General features: G+C 41.3%; 1 protein-coding gene across 2 annotated transcripts in view; it reads left to right on the plus strand.

The window, feature by feature from the left end:
* cnksr3 (cnksr family member 3) overlaps nucleotides 1–18,389 on the plus strand; it is a 108,951-nt gene that overhangs the window by 75,002 nt on the left and 15,560 nt on the right. For both annotated transcript variants that reach the window (XM_059986053.1, XM_059986054.1), the window contains exons 7-10: nucleotides 11,622–11,681; nucleotides 12,088–12,156; nucleotides 15,444–15,590; nucleotides 15,914–16,038. In XM_059986053.1, coding sequence (XP_059842036.1) covers nucleotides 11,622–11,681; nucleotides 12,088–12,156; nucleotides 15,444–15,590; nucleotides 15,914–16,038 — 401 coding nt within the window. The remainder of the gene's footprint in view (nucleotides 1–11,621; nucleotides 11,682–12,087; nucleotides 12,157–15,443; nucleotides 15,591–15,913; nucleotides 16,039–18,389) is intronic.

An 18,389-nucleotide genomic window follows, 5' to 3' on the forward strand; every position in this document is an offset into this window, starting at 1 on the left:
AAAATGAAAGAAGTTCACAGCTGTACTTGCAATTCACATAGACCCTGATTGTACTAGAATATTTGGGAGAGATCCAAATTGTCTGTGTGGAATTGCAACTTTATAGACTGCAAGAATTTTAGTTATCTGCATTGTTTCCATTTATTTTCAATAGAAGTTTTGTTCTAGTGACATTTGCAGGGAAGGTATTTTGGTTAAGTAGTCTTCCATTTTTCTGAATTTTGGGACAAAATTTTTTGTGCTTTAGGAATGTTAAGTAAGGTGACTATGAATAATGGGGGAAACATATTCTTAGGATATCCAAAATTAAATGTACTGAATTACATGTTAAATTAGTCAATCCAAGACTTGATTTTTTTTTCTCAATTGTCAAGTCAAATTATGTACTGAATCAGACTAGTTCTTGGGAAGAAACACCAAGTAAATCTGCAGCTCTGTGTATAATGAATCAAAGTGAAGGAAAGGGATAGCAATTAATTTCATTTCTGTTCTCTGTGGATAAACATCTAAAGAGGATTGAAGCTTATTGGTATTCACAATTATTGACAAAAACAGGACATCTCAATCTGTAGGGTTCACTCAGTCTTGGCCAAAACAGACTAGCTAACATCTGTTTGGCATGCTGGAGTCTTGCCAAATTACTTTGGAGATCCAGCACATATTTCACTAAGTATTATCCGAACGTTTTACCTCCATGGAGATTTTGAACTTTATAAATTTTGGAGAAATAAACAATTGTCTGACAGGTGTTTTTAATCGAGCTCTTGTATGGATTGAATAATCATTTGGTTTCAGCATTGCAGAGCTTTATGTAAATTCCACTGGATAACTTTTCACATTGCATTAGGAGAGTGGGCACAGTGATAGTCGGATAGGTGTGTTGACAAGGACGCGAAGAGAATAGTGATACCATTAAATGTCCCCAGCTTCAAGTTAAAGGGATAAAACATCATATCATAAAATACTGGAGCAACTCAGCAAGAAAGCAGCCTCTATGGAGGGAAATAGACAGTTGACATTTCAGCCCAAGACCCTTCATCAGGACTGGAAAGGAAGGGGGGCAGGAGCAGAATAGGAAGGTAGTAAGAAGGAGTACAAGTTGGTAGGTGATGGGTAGGACCTTGTGAGGGAGGAGGTGGGTGGTGGGGGAAGGAGAGTTTAAGTAAGAAGCTGGATGGTGATAGGTTGAACTGGTATAGGGCAGAAGAAAAAGAAATCTAATTGGAGAGGCCAATGATCCATGAAATCAAGGGAAGGAGGAAGGTAACCAGAGAGTTGAGAGGGTAACCAGAATGGGGAATAGAAGAGAAATCAATGTTCATGCTCTCAGGTTAAAGGCTATCCAGATGGAAAATGAAATTTTGCTCCCTCTCACCTGGTCTTACCTATCACCTGCCAGCTTGTACTCTTATCCTTCTCCCCAATCTTCTTGTCCTGTCTTCAAATCCCCTTCCTTTCCAGCCTTGACACAGGGTCTCAGCCCAAAACTCCCAACTGCTTATTCTCCTCCATAAGTGCTACATGACTTACTGAGTTCCTCTAGCATTTTGAGTGTTGCGCATGCCTTCCAGCATCTGTGGTATCTCGTGCAATAACAAAATCACCTCCTTGCCTAAATCTATCCTTGTCCAGTGAAACGGTGCTCCTTAATTTTGAATCGAACCAGAAGGAAGGTCTGAAGGCAGCAACAGCACAAAACATGCACTGAGTGCGAGGCTTGAGTATAGACAATACTGCCACCAGTGTCCAAGTTGGCAATGTGCTAAAAGTTAGTTGACTGACATTGGGGTATGAGACAAACAAGAGAATAGTTTTACTGTCACAGATGTATATGTTGCAGATACTTCTGTTCATAAGACAGTTTCTGATGACTGACTCCTGTGTTAACATTTAGAAGAATTTTCAGTGCATCTGTTGGGTTACAGTAGAGATTAAACTAATCTGGTGCAGTGTAAGGGTGTACTTTCTCAGTGCATCGGGTTCCAGTAACATCCCAGAGTTGTGCAGCTTGATAGGTTAATTGCCATTGGGTATAGGTGAGTGAGAGTATTCAAGGGAATGCATGGAGAATAAAATAGGATTCGTGAGTGCAAATATGTGCTTAATGATCAGCATGGATTTGTTGGGTCAAAGGGCCTCCTTTTGTGCCATTTAACTCAGCCTAAAAAGAGCTAAATAATCCCATTGTCAACAAGTCTAACCAAAACTCTTGCACTCCACCGAGGCCTTAGTGAGTGCCGAGATCTCAGCTTGAACCTAATCAAAACCAGGTTGTTCCAAACACAAGCACTTATTAATTTCACAGTCTATCCAACTGTTGCAATAAATATAGTATCTGACATATTTGAGAATGAAACAAAATTGATCAAAAGAAAGCCAGATGTGGTTAAAATTCAGCAGGGCACCCTGCTAGTCTGAGATGACCGAGCATAACCTGAAACCAAGTATTTCATCAGAGTATGCATCTGGCTCAAACCAGGGTGGGAGAGAGGGGTTTGGAAGCAAAACCTGTTTTGTCATGCTTGGATTGGGCAGCTGATCTGTATGGTGTAGGATGAGTCATCATCAAAGATCATTCGTGGTAATCCATATCCAAAAATGGTTTATCTTCTGGCAGCCAGAAATTCTGCAAGGATAAATTTTCCAGGCCATTTGTTCTCAGCATCATTCACCATAGATCAGTATTCCGCCATTTAACTTTCTGATATCAAGGAGATATTGACTGTGGATCTGTGTGGCTGGTATGCAACACAAGTTTTTTTTTTACACTGCACCTTGGTATTTGTGTCAATAATAAACGAATTTACCAATTTTACTGAACAATCTACCTTGGTTATCTGTAAAATTATGGAAGTTATAAAGTGAATAACTGGATTATTTCTCAGTCGATTGCCACAGCCAGTTGCTGTCTAATGCAAAGCCATAACTCGTTCATGCTGGAAGTGACAGTATCTCACACTTCTGCACTGTTTGGCTCTTTGTAATTAATTAATAGGTATATATGTGCAGCAAGGCTTGGGCTAGTTTTGTAACATATTTAGACCATAAATTTATGCAGGATGATTATTATCGTTCACAGTAATGGTGACCTGTTGTATAACGTTTTTTTTTGAATCCTTACAAAAAAGTTTGAGGATGAGCGAGAAGGACATGCACTAACACCAGAGTGCTGGAGGAGGCCAACATGAAACAGCATTTCTTCCTCAACAAAGCAATACCTAATCTGATGGATAGGTCATGTTATCCATATGGATAACTCGCATCTCCCCAAACAGAACCTTTACTTCCCAGATGAGGGAAGGTTAGCAAGGACCTTGTGGGCAAAGGAAATGTTTTGAAGATGACATCAAATCAGCATGAAGAAATGGGAGATAAGGTCTAAGATATTGGGAGGACATGGCACTCAATGGATGCACCTGGAGGAAATCTATTCGAAGGAGCTGTGTGAAATGAGAACGACCTCCATTATGCCACAGTGAATGAGTGCAGCTTTGAAAGGAAAGACTGAATAACCGGAAGAGACAACTACCCTCACTGCACAGGAATGTGTGGATCCTTGATTGGCCTCTACAGCCACTAGAGACAACAGACTACCCCCTGAGAAGAACATCATACTTATTCCAAGTGGTGGCATTTCTACTACCACTGCTCATGTGGCATGGACAATGTCAGATCTCACACTGCCACCATCTTTCTTTAAATGCCTGTTATCAACCTTTTCATATGGCTGGATCAAGATCTTTATTTTGCTCTCTCTCTCCCAATTACAGTGTAGGAACACATTCATCTCTCGTACAGCAGTAGTTCACAGATACCTCTTGCTTTAAGGAAAAATATGAAAGTTACTATTTTGCCTAAGTTATTGCAGATTATACAAAGGGGAGTGGAGGGGCAGGTAGTTTTGAGGAAGTATAGTTAAAACAGTGACAAGAGTTTAAAAGGAGACAGCTTTATAGAGTGAGTGTCAGATGAGCAGGTGGCGGAGTAGAGGGAGACATTTTAGGAGGGCTTTGGCTCAACGAGGCTTCGGCGATAGTGCATCAAGGTGAAGTAGGTTGCTTGTGTTGAATACAGACAGGAAGTATGTGTGTGAGGCCAGTGTTCTGTGCTCGGTGTCAGATGGAAGTCCTGGAGACTCCCAGCCCTCTGGACGACTGCATTTGCTCCAGCTGCGTCAAGCTGCAGCTCCTTAGACACTGTGTTAGGGAACTGGAGATGCAGCTCGATGACCTTCGTCTGCTCAGAGAATGTGAGGAAGTGATAGATAGGAGCTATAGGCAGATAGTCACACCAGGGCCTCGGGAGATGAATAAGTGGGTAACAGTCAGGAGACTGAAGGGCAGGAGTCAGATGCTAGAGAGTAACCCTGCAGAAAGGAAGAGGATGGCAGCAGTGATAGGGGACTCTATAGTTAGGGGGTCAGACGGCAGGAAAAAAACACAGATGGTAGTTTGCCTCCCAGGTGCCAGGGCCTGGGATGTTTCTGATCATGTCTATTCTATCCTGAAGTGAAGTAGGAAGGGGAACAGCCAGAGGTTGCAGTACATATTGGTACCAATGACATAGGTAGGAAAAGCGAAGAGGCCCTGAAAAACAGACTACAGGGAGTGAGGAAGGAAGTTGAGTAGCAGGACCTCAAAGGTAGTAATCTCAGGATTACTGCCTGTGCCACACGACAGTGAGAATAGGAATAGAATGAGGTGGAGGATAAATGTGTGGCTGAGGGATTGGAGCAGGGGGCAGGGATTCAGATTTCTGGATCATTGGGACCTCTTTTGGGCAGGTGTAACCTGTACAAAAAGGACAGGTTGCACTTAAATCCCGGGGAACCAATATACAGGCGAGGAGGTTTGCTAAGGCTATTGGGAAGGGTTTAAACTAGAATTGCTGGGGGGTGGGAACCGAACTGAAGAGACGGAGGAAGGGATGGTTGGCTTACAAATAGAGAAAGCTTGAAGGCAGTGTGACAGGGAGGATAGGCAGGTGATAGAGAAGGGATGCGCTCAGACCTATGGTTTGAGGTGTGTACTTTAATTCAAGGAGTATTATGAACAAAGCAATGAGCTTAGAGTGTGGATCAGCACATGAAGCTATGATATGGTGGCCATTACAGAGACTTGGATGGCTCAGGGACAGGAATGGTTACTTCGAGTGCCAGGCTTTAGGTGTTTCGGAATGGACAGGGAGGGAGGCAAAAGAGGTGGAGGTGTGGTGCTGTTGATCAGAGATAGTGTCACAGCTGCAGGAAAAAAGGAAGACATGGAAGGATTGTCTACAGAGTCTCTGTGGTTGGAAGTTGGGAAGGGGTCAATAACTCTACTGGGTGTTTTTTTATAGGCTGCCGAGTAGTAACAAGGGCATCAAAGAGCAGATAGGGAGGCATTCTGGAAAGGTGTAATAATAACAATGCTGTCATGGTGGGAGATTTTAATTTCCCAAATATCGATTGGCTTCTTCCTAGAGTGAGGGGTTTAGATAGGGTGGAGTTTGTTAAGTGTGTTCAGGAAGGTTTCTTGACACAATATGTAGATAAGCCTACAATAGGAGAGGCTGTACTTGATCTGGTATTGGGAAATGAACCTGATCAGATGTCAGATCACTCAGTGGGAGAGCATTTTGGAGATAGTGATCACAATTCTATCTCCTTTCCCATAGCATTGAAGAAAGATAGGAACAGACAAGTTAGGAAAGTGTTTAATTGGAGTCAGGGGAAATATGAGGCTATCAGGCAGGAACTTGGAAGCATAAATTGGGAACAAGTGTTCTCAGGGAAATGTATGGCACAAATGAGTCAAATGTTCAGGGGATATTTGTGTAGGGTTCTGCCAATAGGTACATTTCATTGAGACAGGGAAAGGATGGTAGGGGACAGGAACCGTGGTGTACAAAGGCTGTTGTAAATCTAGTCAAGAAGAAGAGCTTATGAGAGGTTCAAAAAACTTAAGTAATGATGGAAGTCTAGAAGATTATTAGGCAAGCAGGAAAGAACTTCAGAAAGAAATTAGGGGAGCCAGAAGGGGCCATAAGAAGGCCTTGGCAGACAAGATTAAGGAAAACCCCAAGGCATTCTACAAGTATGTGAAGAGCAAGAGGATATGACATGAGAGAATAGGACCAATCAAGTGTGACAGTAGAAACGTGTATATGGAACCGGAGGAGATAGCAGAGATACTTAATGAGTACCTTGCTTCAGAATTCACTAAGAAAAAGGATCTTGGCAATTGTAGGGATGACCCACAGTGGACTGAAAAGCTTGAGCATGTAGATATTAAGAAAGAGGATGGGCTGGAGCTTTTGGAAAGCATCAATTTGAATAAGTCACTGGGACCGGTTGAGATGTACCCCAGGCCACTGTGAGAGGCGAGGGAGGAGATTGCTGAGCCTCTGGAGATGATCTTTGCATCATCAATGGGGATGGGAGAGGTTCTGGAGTATTGGAAGGTTGCAGATATTGTTCCATTATTCAAGAATGGGAGTAGAGATAGCCCAAGAAATTATAGACGATAGAGTCTTACTTCAGTGGTTGGTAAATTGATAGAAAGATCCTGAGAGGCAAGATTTACGAACCATTGGAGAGGCATAATATGATTAGGAACAGTCAGCATGGCTTTGTCAAAGTCAGGTCGTGCCTTACGAGCCTGATTGAATTACTTGAGGATGTGACTAAACACATTGATGAAGGAAGAGCAGTAGATGTAGTGTATATGGGTTTCAGCAAGGCATTTGATAAGGTACCCCATGCAATGCTTATTGAGAAAGTAAGGAGGCATGGGATCCAAGGGGACTTGCTTTGTGGATCCAGAACGGGCTTGCCCACAGAAGGCAAAGAATGGTTGTAGATGGGTCATATTCTGCACGGTGGCAGGTGACCAGTGATGTGCCTCAGAATATGTTCTGGGACCCCTACTCTTTGTGATTTTTATAAATGACCTGGATGAGGAAGTGGAGGGATGGGTTAGTAAATTTGCTGATCACACAAAGGTTGGGAGTGTTGTGGATAGTGTGGAGGGCTGTCAAAGGTTACAGCAGGACATTGATAGGTTGCAAAACTGGGCTGAGAAGTGGCAGATGGGGTTCAGCCCAACTAAGTGTGAGGTGTGAGGTCCTGATGAAGGGTTTCGGCCCAAAACGTTGTCACTAACCCCTTCCATAGATGCTGTCTGGCCTGCTGAGTTCTGCCAGCATTTTGTATTTTTATTTATTTCCAGCATCTTCAGATTCGCCTGTCTTGCCTGTAAGTGTGAGGTGGTTCATTTTGGTAGGTCAAATATGATGGCAGAATATAGCATTAAAAGTAAGTGTGGAGGATCAGAGGGATTTTGTGGTCCAAGTCTATAAGGTACTCAAAGCTGTTGCACAGGTTGACTCTGGTTAAGAAGGCATATGGTGCATTGGCCTTCATCAATCGTTGGATTGAGTTTAGGAGCCGAGAGATAATGCTGTAGCTATACAGGACCCTGGTTAGACCCCACTTGGAATACTGTGTTCAGTTACGGCTGCCTCACTGCAGGAAGGATGTGGACACTGTAGAAAGGGTGCAGAGGAGATTTACAAGGATGTTGCCTGGATTGGGGAGCATGCCTTATGAGAATAGGTTGAGTGAACTTGGCCTTTCCTCCTTGGAGAGACAGAGAATGAGAGGCTAAAATAGCTAGTATGAGAGGGCACTGTTTTAAGGTGCTTGGAAGCCAGTACAGAGGAGATGTCAGGGTGAAGTTTTTTACGCAGAGAGTGGTGAGTGCATTGAATTGGGGTGGTGGAGGCGGATACCATAGAGTCTCCTGGATAGGTACATGGAGCTTAGAAAAATAGAAGGCAAGGTGTAACCCATGTTTAGCTCAGCTTTGTGGGTCAAAGGGCCTGTATTGTGCTGTAGATTTTCTATGTTTCTATGAGATGCCACAGAAGAACTTGGACAGATGAAGCGAATGGGCAAAGAAATGGCAAATATAATGTTGGGAAGAGTGTCGTCATGCACTTTGGTAGAAGAAATTAAAGGGCTGACAATATTCTAAATGGAGAGAAAATACAAAAATCAGAGGCACGAAGGGACTTGGGAGTCCATGTACAGGATTCCCCAAAGGTTACTTTTCAAATTGTGGCTTTGGTGACGAAGGCAAATGCGACATTCACATTCATTTCAAGAGGACTAGAATATAAAAGGAAGGATGTAATGTTGAGACTTCATAAAGCACTGGTGAAGCCTCACTTGGAGTATTCTAAGCAGGTTTGGGGCCCCTAATCTTAGAAAGATTTTGCTGAAGCTGGAGAGGGTTGAAAGGAGATTCACAAGAATGATTCCAGGATTGAATGGCTTGTCATATGAACAACATTTGATGGCTCTGAGCCTATATTTGCTGGAATTCAGAAGAATGAGGGGTGACTTAATTGAAATCCATCAATAGTGAAAGGCCTTGATAGAGTGGAAGAGGAGAGGATGTTTCCTCTGGTGGGAGTGTAAGACCAGCGGACACGTCCTCAGAAAAGAGGGGTGTCCTATTTGAATGGAGATGAGGAGGAATTTCTTTAGCCAGAGAGTGATGAATCTGTGGAATTCTGTGAAGGCCAAGTTTTATGTATATTTAAGGCAGAGTTTGATAGATTCTTGATTGGGCAGGCATGAAGGGTTATGGGGAGAAGGCAGGAGATTGGGGCTGAGAGGAAAATGAATTACCCATGTTGAAATAGCAGAGCAGACTTGATGGGCCAAATGGCCTATTTCTGCTCCTGTATCTTGTGGACATGAGAATTTTGACAGTTTAACATGGAGGCAGAAATCTTGTCCTTGGTTCTCTGTTAAACATGCATGACTGCTTCAGATGTAATCTACTTCTGAAATCCGGTTCCCTGGAACACAATGTGCAGTGTTGTTACATAGGCACAAATATGTCAAGGTGATTACCTTTTAAGTTCAGCTGCTTCGGTTTTCGAATTTTTAAACTTTATTTTGGAAAATGTCTGCACCAAACTGCACCAGTGAAAGTGATTTGCAGGTTCTTTCATTCATTTTCCTTTTTCAAGTCCAAGTTAACAGAAATCAATTGCTACTCAGACAAACCTGGTTGGCAGTGATGGTTGACTCCCAGATTTTAAAACTGCAAGGATCCTTAGAGGCAACATTATCTTTTGCACGAACTATCAACATTGTGAATCTCATAAACCTGTTGTTAGGCAGCTAATATTTAATCCGTTTTACCAAGGAACCTGCCTAGGCTTGATGGTTGTAATGCTAAGAATTTTTGGAATCTGCATGCTTTCTTTGCATTTGAGGAGCAGCTTTTAAATGTGATATATTGTTCACCAGATGGTGAGTATTTGAATACATTGTCGCAAAGAGTTCAATGTATAGTTCAAGAAACGGTTTGTGAACCCTTTCCAATTACCTGGGTTTCTGCATTAATTATAAAATGTAGTCTGAAATGTCCAGAGGTAATTAAGAAGGTCAATGAATTGTTGGGCATTAAATGTGTTATAGAATATAAGTGAGGTGTACAATTGGTGAGACCCTATGTTACTATGCATAGTTTTGGTCTCCATATTTAAAGATGTAACTCCATTGCAGACTGTGTGAAAGAAGGTTCATTTTGTTTACCCTATATGGAAAAAAGATCGGTAGTATGTAGAGAAGCATATTCCCAGTGTGGACCTTGACAGGATTTTTCCCCAGCGGAGATATCTAGAAATAAGGTGTACGGTTTAAGAAAGAGATCACCTCTTGTTGATCAAGATTGAGAGATTTCTGAGAACCATGTCCTTGGAGTTCTCTACCCTTACGTGCTGTGAAATTTCCTCTAACTTCACACTAGCTTCTGCTCCTTTATACGTCCTCTCTTTGGCTTTTATATTGGCTTTAACTTTTCTTGGCAGTCACTGTTGTGTCATCCTGCCTTTTGAATATTTCTTCTTTGGGATTTATCTGTCCTGTGTCTTCTGAATTGTTGCTTTAAAAACTCCAGCCATTGCTGCTCTGCTGTCATCCCTGCTAGTTCCACTTCCAAGCAATTCTGGTCGACTCCTCTCCAGTGCCTCTATTTCCCTTTACTCCACTGTAATACTGGTACATCTAACTTTAGTTCCTTATTCTCAAATTGCAAGATGAAATCTATCATATTATGATCACTGGCCCCAAAGGGTTCCTTTACCTTAAGCTCTCTAATCAATTCCGGTTCATTGCTTAACACCCTTAGTGGGCTCAGCCATGAGCTGCTCTAAAAGGTCATGTTGCAGGCATTCTACAAATTCCCCCTTTTGGGACCTCACACCAACCTGATTGTCCCAATCTACCTGCATATTGAAATTCCCCATGAGTGTCATATCATTATCCTTTTGGCATGCATTTTCTATCTTCTGTTGTCATTTGTAGCCCACACCTTTGCTATTGTTTGGAGGTCTGTATATAACTCCCATCAAGGTATTTTTAATGCTTTAATTAATTAATGCCTCAAGACCTTATTAATGTTGGCCTTTCTGATATATAAACATTAAGGCTCTGGTTAGATTGAGCTAAAGTTCAGTTTTTGGCATTGAACCTCAAGGAGGGGCTTTTTTGCCCTAGAGTGGATGACTGTGATGATGCACTAAGTTGTGCAGACTACTTGGTCAGCATTATTTATCTTTCTGTAGGTGTAGATATGTTAAGTATAGTGTAAAAGATGTTTTCTTTATGATGAAAAAATCAGAATTGGGGTTATTTTCACTGACAGATGTCATGGAATTTGTTGTTTTGCGACAGCAGTACCAGTGCAGTACATTTTTTAAAATTACTGTAAGTTGCAATAAGAAATATTAAAGATAAGTACTGTAAGAAGTGTGGTAGTGTTCCTGGCTTCCTGGTCTGTTCAGAGCTGATGGCAGAGCTTTTCCTTGGCAATGAGTGTGTGTCTTCAGCATCATGTATCTGACAGAAATGAAAAGAGGGATGGTGAGGGTCATTCATGATGGGCCATTATTGGTCATTGAAGCAACCAATACATTTTGCCTGTTCTTCTGTTAAGAAGGTGATCACGAGTTGCCTGGAACTGGTTACACACCCAGCAGCAGTGCTGCATAACTTTCCAGGTAAAGGTCATGTGCATGCCTTGGCATAGGAAGTACTGACTCTCCGATTTCCTTGACAGTAGGGGACTCGGGTCTGGAAGGGGCTGCTAGTATAAGTGAGTGTCTACAGTATATTTTGTAGATAGTGCAGCAGCAATGCTCAGAGAGGGAGTGAATATGTTAGTGGGTCAATCAAACTGTCATCTTTGTCCCAGATGTTGTGTTGAGCTGTTTGAGTGTTAATGAAGCAGCGGTCATTCATCAAATTTAAGAATATTATAAAATATTTTGCTGGTTTTCTTGTATAAAGATATAAACCCATGTTCCTACAGATAATGCATGGTATTCTGTCAAAACTAATGCAAGCAAGCCTTGTCCGTTTATATTAGCTCATCCTGTTATTTTATTCCCTCCCTTTCCTGAAACAAATTTTATCTTTTTGATATTTAAGCCCTCAAGATTTAGAGCTTGACCCTTTGTACTCGAAGTACAGCAATACGAGTGAGTTAAATGGACAATGTTGTGCTAGAATGGCTTTGTTGGTTTTTAGTCAATCTGATTGACTTTTTCTTTTATTTTTCTAGGGCATGTATATTAAATCAACCTATGATGGATTGCACATTGTAACTGGCACAACTGAAAATGTAAGAAAGGTGTTTGTTCTTTCAATCTTTTTGACAAAGATCGTGAATGCTTTATAGGTCTAAAGTTCAAAGTTTTTTTGGTCACATAGCCAAGTGACAGTATCTGAGGTAAAGGTCAGAATATTGATGTATCCTTCAACCTTGGATGTCTGCTAGGTAACCAATTTCATCACACAGAAAGGGCATTAACAGAGGAGTTTTAAATAGTTACCATCTGGTTAGTGTCTTTCTATCTCAAAGGTATACTTTGTGCATTCATTGACATAGTTATGAAGGAGGGTGGAACTAAATATCAAGATAAATGATGCAGGAAAATGTGAATATTCTGGTATGCGAGGTGTAACTTCACTGCTTTGAGGAGGCAGTCATGATTAAATATTTAACCAGTTTCAATTCTGTTTTATAGTCACCTGCTGATAGAACACGAAAGATTCATGCTGGTGATGAGGTGATTCAGGTGAACCAGCAGACTGTCGTAAGTACTGACCAAACAAATGCAACATTGATTTCTTCAGATCATTTGTAGCTGAAAATAACTGACCTGATCTACATTCTGTTTATCAAGTTATCTGAAAGAAAATGCAGGAGTGTGATATTCTCTTGCCTAAATAACAGTAAAGCACAGCAAGTTCCAAAGCATAATCTCCTTCACAGCTGCACAAAATTTCAATGTCATCAGAATTCAAGTTTTCTGTTTACATAGTGGACGGCTAGGCAAGTTAAATAATAATTATTTACAGCCTTACATATTGAATTTTGTCAAGGATTATGCAGAGAGTCATTGTCTTGTACATAATTCTTTCAAAACTTGGTGAAGACCAGACTTTTAGTGGCTTGTGTCATTTTGCTGGTACAGATGAACAACACTGTAGTGCTCAGTGTACTGTTTAACCTTGGTCATGAAAGGGGCTGCTCTTTTATTTTTCAAGCAACTGATTGGCATTGAGGGCGTTTAGTTACATTCTGCAGTTTTTAACCAGGCATTAGCATTTAAGTATCTGATTAGCTTGTATCTTATATTTTTAAAAAACTGATGCTCCCTACTTAATAGTTGAATGCAGGACCTTATGTAGTTGACGTGAATGGGCCCCAGGATGAATATCTGATCTTTGTCAGGTCTGTGTTTAAATTACTGAGTTTGGCCTCTGTGCTTCTGCCAAGTGAGGAAGCAGTGAGAATAAGAAGGAGATTGAAACAAGAGATTCTCTTCCTGATTTACTTATCAGTTATTTATTTTTGGCTGTATTTATTTGGAGTTGGTTAGTGTAGAATCAAATACACTCATTGGCATTCCTTCCATTGCTTAATCACATGAGAATTCAGTGGAATTGATGGCTTTATGGCAAAGTTTGTGGAGGACACAAAGATAGGTGGAGGGGTAGGTAGTGCTGAGGAAGCAATGCGATTGCAGCAGGACCTGCAGCAGACAAATTGGAAGACAGGGCAAAAAAGAAGGCAGATGGAATAGTGTTGAGAAATCAATGATAATGCATCAAGGCAAAAGGAACAATGAGGAGAAGTTTCAAACATCAGAAGTGCAGAGGCACTTAGGAGTCCACATGCAAGACTCCCAGAAGGTTAACTTGCAGGTTGAGTCTATGGTAAAGAAAGCAAATGCAATGTTGGCATTTATTTCAAGGGGATTAGAATATAAAAGCAAGGGGATAATGCTGAGCCTTTATAAAACACAAGTCTGGCTGTACGGGGTATTGTCAACAGTTCTGGGCCCCATATCTCAGAAGGGATGTGTTGTATTTGGAGAGATTATAGAGGAGGTTCATGAGGATGATTCCAAGAATGAAGGGGTTAATATATGAGGAGCGTTTGGCAGCTTTAGGCCTGTATTCACTGGAATTTAGAAGAATGTTGGGGGTGGGGATCTCATTGAAACCTACTGAATGTTGAAAGGACTAGATAGGATGAGTGTGGAGAGGATGTTTCCTATGTTGGGGGTATCCAGAACTAAAGGGCACTGCCTCAAAATTGAGGGGCGACCTTTTAGAACAGGAGTAAGGGGGATTTTTTTTTGTAGCCAGAGAATAGTGAATCTGTGCAATGCACTACCAGGTCCATGGGTATATTTAAGGCAGAAGTTGATAGTTTCCTGATCGGTCAGGGCACCAAAGGATAGGGCAAGAAGGCAGATGTATGGGATCAGCCATGATGGAGCAGACTTGATGGGTTGAATGGCCTAATTCTGCTGCCATGTGTTATGGTCTTGTGAGAGGTGGCAAATGTGTCCTTGAAATGTACTTCCCCAGCTCAGTTTACATTGCAATGCACACCTTACACCAGCGTCCTTTTAACATATGTATTGACCTTAGTTGATGGTAACATTGGGGGGGGGGGGGTTGGTCCAGAACTCGGGGGGCATTGATTTAGGGTGAGTGTGGCACTTGAAGGGACTCAAGTGGGAACCTGTCTCACACACTTGGAAGGTGTATGGAATGAACTGCCAGAGAAGGTAATTGAGACAGATACAATAGTACAATTTAAGAAGCATAGTTGCATGGAGGGGCAGGGATCGGAGGGATATGGGCTGAATTAGGAAAATCTGACAGGCTATGTCTGTATTGGCTAGTATGGACTCATTGAACCAAAAGGTATGTATTATTCTATGAATATTATTTATTATATGAAATTGAAAACGGCTTTAAATACAAATGATTGGCAAATGACCATTTCCCTAACGTAAGCATAATAATAGGCACATTCTGTACCTAAAGAGTTTTAATTAACAAATGACCTGAACTTGCAACAAATAGAAGTAGATTGAGACAGACCTGGCAGCTGCTGTTACGCTCGGTATAATGGGGGATGTTCTGCTGAATGTTTTTGTGTAGACCACGAGCCAATTGATCAGAAATGTTTGAAATCCGGAACACCTTTTTTCTTTAACCTCACCGCCGCCCCATGCCCCCATTATAAAACGTTTCTCACTCTGACTTTGAATATCCTGTCATCTTTTTGGTGTATACAGCAAGCTTTCAATACACTTGCAGTTCCATTCTCCAAGGAATTTTAGTTGCATATAAAGTGTCAGTGTGCCTATCAATTTAATTTAAAAGAAACATTTTTTTAAATTTCCAATTTGTCAGAGCAGAATTCAAAATTGAATTGAGAATTGCTGTAATCCAAACAGGCTGTTAGGGTTTGACCATAAACCTTCTTTAACTTGCTCTATTATGGTGTCCTAAATCAAATTGTTTTGGAACCATGCTTAAGTATTTTGTTTTTCAGGAGCATGTGAACAACTAAAATAAACTAATTTCACCACTAGATTTCATGAATGGCAACTCAAATTAAACAAGTTATCATGGGAAAGAAAATTTTGTGATCATTTGTCTCACATTAGTCCCAAAAGAAGTGTTGAGGTTTGGCACTTTTTCCCAAATAAATTTTGATGTTCCTTGATCAATATATGAGTGAGCATTTACTTGTAAGCTGGTGCATCAGGTTATCCAAATACAATTGAACAGAGCTTCTCTGCTTCTTGCAATTTCCGGGTTCTTTTTTTTTCCAATGTTTAGTTGTGCCTTGCAAATTAATACCAGGAGTCGGTTAGAAGAGTAAAATGATGAATAATTACAAATAATTTAATGCACTCTTTAAACTGGATAGCACAGTTTTTTTTTATATATCCTGTTTTGTTCTTCCAAAAAGGACTGATTTTGCAGGGTTTCTTAAAAAAAATTGACATCTCTAAAGGTAAAGTGACTAGTTTATTAATACAGATCTCATTCCACTGTCTATTGTTAAAAGGTTGGATGGCAGTTAAAAAATCTTGTTGGAAAACTTCGTGAAGACCCTGCTGGTGTGATACTTTTGCTGAAAAAAAGGCCGGCAAGCACATGCAACTTTACTCCAGCTCCTCTGAAGAATATGCGCTGGAAGCCACCAGCTGTGCAGGTAAAAAGAAACTCCTTAAAAGTTTCTGCATTTTATTGGCAACATTTTCAGGTGATAGTGCATCACATTATGATTAGCTTGCAGTGTTAGATTTAATTCCAGTTCAGTAATTTACTCCACTGTGTTTTGTAGAAGTTGGACTATTGAACAGATGTGGAGAAAGTTATGACATACATTTATCACTGGCTGTGATTCATTCAGAGCTGATGTGATAAGCTTCTTGGCATTATAATTATTTGAGAATGGGTTTTTATTTTCTCTTCACTCAACCCCGTCATTGCACATAAAACTAAATATTTGTACTACTTTGTTTTTTTATATAGGTCAGTCCTTCGCAGACTGCAACTCCATCAACAGCCAGCACAATGGAGATATCTCAAAAGAAAGAAAAGCCTCCCATCAAGGATCTATACATCCCACCACCGCCAGTCGTTCCATATACTCCTCGGTATGAAAACCACTTGAAGCAGCAGAACAAAGGGCTTCCTGTATTTTTAAAGCTGGCACACAGATGTGAATAGATCCACTCAAAGAAAACTAATGTTTCACATCTGCAGTTGCGTTAGTAGTTCACTTGGAACTGCGGTGTCAAATCATGCATGTAGTAACTCCAGTCCCTGTATATTGAAATGCCATCAGCTACCCAGTTGGGTTCTCACCCATTGCTTTTAGTCCCTTCACTGCAGACTACCCCACAGAGAGAAAACCGGATGTGGACTCTTGCTGGAACCTGACCATCTCTTCCAGTGGTGTAACGGTGAATAGAAGGCTTGAAAGTATATTTTCACCCAGACCTGGTGATGCATTCCAGTGGTGAATAAGAGCACTATTCCCTAATTAGCACAGGCAAAACACATGATGAGGTCCTGCAGATCTGTGTGGGGAGTTAAAAAGCAGGACCTCAAGGGTGGTAATCTCTGAATTACTCCTGGTGCCACATGCTGGTGAGGTTAAAAATAGAAAGACGGGGGAAGTGATTACAGGGCTGAGGAGTTGGTACAAGGAACAGGGATTCAGGTTCCCTGCCCACTGGGGTCTCTTCTGGGTAGAGTTGACCTCTTCAAGAGAGATGAGGTGCACTTGAGCCAAAATTCCTTCGGGGAAGCTTGTTGGTCCAACAGTGGAGGGTTTAAATTAGATTGGCTCTGGGGGATTTGGGGTGGCAGGGAGCAAGACATTGGATAAAGTAGCCATCATGAATAAATTTAGTAATCATGATAGCCAGGGGCACAGTAAAGCTCGGGGGGGGGGGTGCAGGTGGTGGGTGAGGAAGAATACTCAGTTAAACTGTGATGGACTCAGAACATGGATTGGCTCTGAGGAACTGGAATAACATTGCCATAACAGAGACATGACTAAGAAAAAGGCAGGACTGGCTGCTCAGTGTTCCAGGATGCTAATGGTACAAGTGCTTCAGATGCACAGATTAGTGAAAATAGATTAGTGACTGGGAACTTGAGAAGCTTGTGTGTAGCAAAATTGCTCATTGTTGTAAAAATAACAGTGTGTATTAGTGGGAAATATTAATTTCCCTGGTATTGCAATTTGTATATGAATGCACAGGGCTTTGATCAATAACTTTGCAGATGACACCCTAATTGGGAGGTGCTGGTGGTGAAAAAGATTATCGGAGATTATAGAGGAATCTTGATCAGTTAAACAAGTGGGCTCATGAGGGGCAGCTGGATTCCAATACAGATGTGTGTTGGGTGATATCTTGGAAAATCAAAGCAGAATAGGACTTGTACTATGAAAGAACACTAGGGGGTGTTCTGGAACAGAGACCTCAGAGTACAAGTGCATAGGCAGTTTCGCAGGTAGATGGGATGGTAAAAAATATGCATAAATGCATACAGACCTGGTCAAGAGGTTCAGTTGTTGTTCAGACTAAACATCAGCATAGGTAAGAAATGTGATTAAGTGACTTTCACGGTGGAATGATTGTGGTGCCAGATGGAGGTGGTCGGAATATTTTATAAACTGCTCATTCCCTGGGATTTTCATGCACAGCAGTCTCTAGTGTTTACAGAGAATAGTGCAAAAAACAAAAAACAATTCAGTGATCAGCAGTTCTGTGGGTGAATTAGTTTAAGCTGTCAGGAAGGTGAAAAATAAGCGTGCATTACAACAGTGGTGTGTAGAACAGCATCCATGAATGCACAATACGTCAAACCTTGAAGTGGATGGGCTACAGCAGCAGAAGAACATAAACAAACACTCAGATGCCATTTTAGTAGGTCCAGGATGTATCTAATAAAGTGGTCACTGAGAGTAGATTAAAAGGGACTTGAGGGTTAACTTTTTCCACACACTGGATGGTGAGTATATGGAATGAGTTGCCAGAGGAGGTTGTTGAGACAAGTACAACAATATCATCTAAGAAGTGCTTGCATAGGTATTTGGAAAGGTGGGTCCTGTAGGGATATGGACCAAACACAGGAAATTGGAGTTAGCTAGGTGGATAATGTGTTTCATATGGACGCATTGGGGCCAAAGGCCTGTGTCCATGTTGTATTGCTCCATGCCTTAGACTGCACTTGGGAGGACACTTATCCTTGCTTACGACAGGCAATCTGCTGGAAGAACTCAGCAGGTCAAGTAGCATCTGTGGGAAGGAAGGAAGGAATTTTGGGTCAGAAGCCTGTATCAGGTGCTGCTTGATCTACCAAGCTCTTCCAGCAGATTTTGTTGCTCCAGATCCAGATGCTAATATCTGCCATCTCTTGAGTCTCCATTCTGTCTTTGCCTGGCTGATAGGTGAGTTAATTGTACTATTTCCCTAGCTGCAAGTTTGAAATA

The sequence above is a fragment of the Hypanus sabinus genome, chromosome 12, assembly GCF_030144855.1.
Source record: "Hypanus sabinus isolate sHypSab1 chromosome 12, sHypSab1.hap1, whole genome shotgun sequence".
NCBI lineage: Eukaryota > Metazoa > Chordata > Chondrichthyes > Myliobatiformes > Dasyatidae > Hypanus > Hypanus sabinus.